A 5,875-nucleotide genomic window follows, 5' to 3' on the forward strand; every position below is an offset into this window, starting at 1 on the left:
CTGCAAGACCAGAAGCCTTAGAAAATTTCTGAAAAGCCTTTTGGAGAAGCTGGACATAAACCAGATCAGCTCTAGAGAAAAGGAGAAAATCATCAACAAACGTCATGTGAGTAATCCCTAATTTTTCACATCATGGATGAAAGCTAAAATTTGGGTTACTAGTCATTTAATTTAAGCATCTAGATAGGTACTCTAAGGATATTGCAAAAAGAAAGGAAGACACGGGGTCACCCTGTCTTAACTTTTTCTTGGCAGGAAATGGGGTAGTAGGATAGCCATTAAGGAGCACTAAATAAGAGACAGAGGTCATACACCCCATCATCTAACCAATAACTTTGTTAGGAAACTCACCAAGGACATTTCTTAGGAAACCTCATTCTACAGAATCATAAGCCTTTCATAAATCAATTTTCAACATACACTTAGGAGTTATAAACTTATGGGAGTATCCTTTGATGAGTTCTGTAGCAAGAAGAGTGTTATCACCAATGTGTCTGCTAGGAATGAACCCAGCTTGAGCATTGCTTATAATAGAACAATTAACCTAAGCCATTCTTGCTGTTATCTCCTTAGAAATCAGCTTGTAAACCATATTACAACAAGCAATAGATCTATATTCCTCGACATAGGAAGGGCTTTGCACTTCGGAAACAAGAGTGATAGTAGTATAGTTCCACTACTTAGCAATCACACCATGGTTAAAAAAGTTAAGGATAGCTCTATACACATCAGCTTTGATAGGACTCCAAGCATGCTTAAAAAATACAGCATTAAAGCCATCAATACCAGGAGCTTTCGCATCCCCAATACAAGCCAAAGCCTGATCAATTTCAGCATGAGTAATAGGACTGGAAATAAGAGCACAAGATGCAGCATCAAGTTGCTTTCAAACTCTGAGAGTACTGATATCTACATCAGGCAAGAAATCAGCAGTATACCCCATAAGCTTCTTATAAAAGGCTAAAATTGCATTCTTAATAAAATCAAGATCTATGAGAAGAATATTATCATCTGTGTAAATGGAATCAATTATATTCCTGTTTTGTCTTTGCTTTAAAACAGAAAAGAAATAGTGGAAATTAGAGTCCCCTAATTTAATCAAGTCAACCCTTGATTTTTGCTTTAGAATACTTTCTTAAATGTCCATCCAATGTTTAACTTTCTTAATAGCCTTCTCTTCCTGATTTTGAAGATCGACTAATATTAGAATAATCATCAGCAAGCTTGGTTTGAATGTCATGTAAAGTATTTCTAGCATTATGAAGGTTCTCAAGAGCCTTAGAAAAATGTTTAGTATTTAAGCCTTTTACACCAGCTTTAACAGACTGTAATTTATTCTAAACTATAACCATAGGGTTACCAATAGCAGGATCCTCCCAATGAGTAAGCACAGTGTTAAGTAAATCAATATGAGAAGTTAAGAAATTCAAAAACCTGAAAGGTCTACCTCTACTAGGAGCAGCATGACCAATATTAATAAGAATAAGATAATGATTAGATAAGTCAGGAGGGAGATAAAGAGCTTCAACATTCCCAAAAGACAGCATCCAAGCTTCATTAATCAACCCTTTATCAATTCTAGTAGCAATTATGTCAGTTCCTTGCCCTTTATTATTTCAAGAATAGAAGCAGCCTTTGCTCTTGATCTGAATAAGTTCTTAGTCTTGGACAAAGTTTTATTTGAATATCCTTTGCCTCATAATTTGTGATTTGGTTACCATTAATCCTGTCATGAGAAAGGAGAACATAATTAAAGTCACCTAATCACAACTAGGGAAGCTGAATCTGGCCCAAACCCTTAATATCTCTCTACATAAGACCCCTATGTTGGATAGAGTGAAGCCCATAAACAAAGGTGCAAGCAATCTGGTGCTATGGATCTTTAAAAGTAATAATAGTATGAATAAATTGTTCATTCACTGTAACAACATCAAGGTTGACAACATCACACTTCCAACCAACACAAATTCTACCTTTTGGAGAAAAACAGTGGTTGGAAATCCACTCCTAAGCCCTCCCGAACTTTTTCTGAACTGAAATTTGATTATGCATTTTCACTTTTGTTTCAAGAATGGCAATAACATCAATAGTTTTTTTTATAAGTAACTTCTTAACAGTAGTCACTTAATTAGGGTCATTGAGACCCCTAATATTCTAGGATGTAATAATCATGGCACTAGAGGGGGATTACCATCACCCCCGATAGGTACACCACCAGAAGCAACTTCATCAGCAATTAGAGCATTATAAGCATTAACCCTGGCAATAATATGCTGAGATTTCCTGGAATTTTGTGCTTTAGTCTTCCTTCCCACTACTCTCCACCCATCATCTGAATGAGCAACAATACTGTCAGGAACCAGTGTTATCACAAGGGGGTTTGTAGGCTTAGTGGCTCTGTGCATAGAATTCTCTTGAATGGCAACAGTTTGAGGAACTTGCTTGGGAACCCAAACCAGCTTTTGTTTGTGATCAGGTTGCTTTATCTCTCCATTAGACTTGTCCTTAGGAATAGAATAGTCATGAAAAACCCTATTACACTTTTACAGAAGGGTGGGGTCCACTTAAATTGAACCTTGAATTCAATAATTTCCCCAAAAGGGATTTCCACAAGAACAGTGCTAGGTAAGGGTTTTGTTATATCAAATTCAACAAGCATCCTAACAAATGAAACCCAAAGCTGCCTAGATGTGCAGTCATCAGCATATACATGTACTCCAAGAAGGCTACTAATTCTACTTAAGGTTTTAGGCCCCCAACAGTTAAGAGGTAAGTTAGGAAGCCTAACCTATAGAGGAACACTTCTCAAGATTTCAGCCTGAAAATTAAACTTATCACTCCATGGTTTCACTATGGCAGGTTTGTTATCAAACATGTGAGGTCTTAAACTCAAAATAACAATCTTATCTTCTGCATAACATAAATTGATTATGAAGTAACCATCATCATGCTAGAATATATTAGGTTTCGCAAAGTTACTCCAATGTTGAGCTATGAATCTATGAACAACAACAATAGTAGGATAGAAACCCACAACATAGAAAATAATTACATTACACCACTTAGTATTACGTACATTAATCTCTAAAGCCTGAAGCTGAGCCATAGTTTACCCATCTTTAAGAACAGGGGCTACAAAAGACAGAGTAGTACCCTTAGCAGTGAGCTTGCCTCTAAACAAATTTCTCCATTCATCATGTTTGCTAGGCTATTCAATCGATTAAAGAGGAGCAATATGGTAGCCAGATCCATTTGTATTAGCTTCAGAGACAGTAATTGAGGATCAGGCAATGGAACAGTAACCGAGAAAACCCTAGGAACCTGATTTACTGTTTTATAGATTTTCAGCTGCAATTCGATTTGTTAAGCTTGATACAAACTCCCTAAAGTGGTCTGATCATATCTAAGAATCTTACCAGTTGAAGAATGAACCAAATATAAAGGCGGAGTCACCAGATCGTGTTCATTTTCAACTTTAGGAATAGAGCTTGGATTTCCACAAACAATCACAGTCTTCAAATGATTAAGATTAGATGGAGCTAAGGATCCAAAGGAAGGGGTTTGAGGGAGTGGGGTTGATTACTTCTTCTTGCGCGTCATAATAAAAAAGCTGAATGAGAAAAACGATCTTAGCAAATCGCCTTAAAAGGAGAAAAAACTCAACCAAAGACAAACCCCCAAATGAATGTTTTTTAATGCATTTAACTTTGCTTTGATAGTTTTTTTATTTATTTTTTTTTTGTGGAAAGTAAGAAATTTTATTACCAAAAGGAGGGTAAGCCCTCAACCCAAAACTACACAACCCTAAAAGGGCCAAACAACATCCAAAACAGAAACAAACTACAAACAACTAACAATTACTTAAGAATACTATTCCTAATTTCAAATAGCCATTTACACTGACTTCTCATCCATTTGTCACTAATAAGATGCTGAACTCTGTTAATCGCCTCCATACACAAGTTAATGCATAACTTGTTGGTCCTGATGACAGCATTGTTCCAAAAGACAAAGTTTCGAGCAGCCCAAATTCCATAAACCAGGGCAGTAAGGACATGAAGGCAAACCTTCTACTTCACAGGATCCTCATTAGCTCGTTTCCAGTGCTTCCAAGAAGCATCAATATCATACCACACCTTAGTAATCTGTAACCACTAACTGACAATCTTGATACATTTTCTGCTATCAGCACATCTGAAAAATAGACGCTTTCGATCTTCACCATGATCACCACACAACATACATACTGCTGTATCACAGGCCCCAAATTTTTGAAGCTTATCCTTAGTTCTTAATCAGTTCATTACAGCCATCCAAGTGACAAATGAGTGCTTAGGGATATTGTACTTATTCCAAATCCAATCAACCCAAATAATCTTCACAACATCTCCTTGCAACCATCTGTAACCGTTAGAGATTCTGTAACCAGTACTTTGCCAATTCTCAGCTGTGAATCCCTCCCTCAAATCATCTCTTACTGCACAGATCATCCTCCAAGTATGACCATCAGCCTTCTTAGGAGTATAAGCCCACCAATTCACATCTTTGACGTACACACTATGAAACCACTTAACCCAAAGGGACTCTTTATTCACATCAATTCTCCAAACTAATTTTCCCAGAGCTGCTTTATTCCATAGCTCTACATCTCTGATTCCCAGGCCACCACCTTTCTTGGACTTACACACCTAGGTCCAAGCAATAGGGGCCTGGTTAGACAGAGTAGCAGAACCACACCATAAAAAGGCCCTGCATAATTGATTAATCCTCTAAATAACAGTTTTAGGGAGCAAAACACATTGAGCCTAGTAAGTATGAAGGCTCATTAACACTGAGTTGATCAACAACACTCTAGCTGCATAAGAAAGGTTCTTACTACACCATCTAGTAAGTCTAACCAGCATCTTATCCACCAGTTTGTCAAAATCACCAACCCTTAGATACTTGTCATTCAGTGGAATACCTAATTATCTAAAAGGCATAGATCCTTCAGCAAATCCAGAAGCACTTAAAATAGTTTGTTTCACATCCTCCTTAACATTGCCAAAGTATATGGCTGTCTTGTCTGAATTGGCTTGAAGACCAGAAACTTTTCCAAACATCTCAAGAGCCCTAGTTAAGTAGGAAATAGAAAGCTTTTCACCATGAGCAAACATCATCAAATCATCAGCAAAGATGAGATGATCCAATCTCAACTGTTTACACCTATAATGATATTTGAACCCCTTTTTTTTACCCACTTTCTTTAATAATCTAGAGAGATACTCCATGACAATGACAAAAAGTTAGGGAGACATAGGATCCTCCTGTCTCACACCTCTTTGACCCTTAAAAAAACCATACATACCCCCATTAATCAGAATTGAATATACAGGAGAGGTAACACAGGTCATTATCCAATGAACAAATTTATCAGGGAACCCTAGACAAACTAGCATATCTTGAATGAAGCTCCAACTCACAGAGTCATAAGCTTTGCTAGTATCAACTTTAATAGTGCATCTCGGAGATTTCCTCTTATTGCCATAATCCTTCAACATATCTTGACAAATAAGGTAATTTTCTAAAATGGACCTACCAGAAACAAAGGCTCCCTGAACATCATCAATCAAACTAGGCAACACCTCCTTCATTCTTGAACAAATCAATTTAGAGATGATTTTGTAGGTAACATTGCAACATGCAATAGGTCTAAAATGAGTTACCTTAGAAGCACTGTCAATTTTAGGCACAAGAGTAAGAGTAGAAGCCCCTATTTGCTTCAACAGATGGCCATGATAAAAAAAACCCAAAATAGCATTACAAATATCAGAGCCAACTACATTCCATACAGTCTTAAAAAACTTGCTAGAGAACCCATTAGACTAGGAGCTTA

At 37.0% G+C, this 5,875-nt stretch overlaps 1 protein-coding gene across 1 annotated transcript; it reads right to left on the reverse strand.

The window, feature by feature from the left end:
- Positions 1 to 4,967: 4,967 nt before the first annotated feature.
- On the reverse strand, positions 4,968 to 5,633 carry LOC110696722. Its single transcript, XM_021874075.1, has 2 exons — positions 5,296 to 5,633; positions 4,968 to 5,205 (listed from the first exon to the last, which is right to left on the reverse strand). Exons 1-2 carry the CDS (start codon positions 5,631 to 5,633, stop codon positions 4,968 to 4,970), a joined length of 576 nt encoding a protein of 191 aa, XP_021729767.1.
- Positions 5,634 to 5,875: the final 242 nt, after the last annotated feature.

This window comes from Chenopodium quinoa, unplaced genomic scaffold, assembly GCF_001683475.1.
Source record: "Chenopodium quinoa cultivar QQ74 unplaced genomic scaffold, ASM168347v1, whole genome shotgun sequence".
Lineage (NCBI taxonomy): Eukaryota > Viridiplantae > Streptophyta > Magnoliopsida > Caryophyllales > Amaranthaceae > Chenopodium > Chenopodium quinoa.

Coding starts and splice junctions, on each gene's coding strand:
- LOC110696722 (XM_021874075.1), bottom strand. CDS start 5,633: ATGAAGGAGGTGTTGCCTAGTTTGATTGATGATGTTCAGGGAGCCTTT. Junction 5,206..5,295: donor GTGAGACAGGAGGATCCTAT/GTCTCCCTAACT, acceptor ATATCATTATAG/GTGTAAACAGTTGAGATTGG.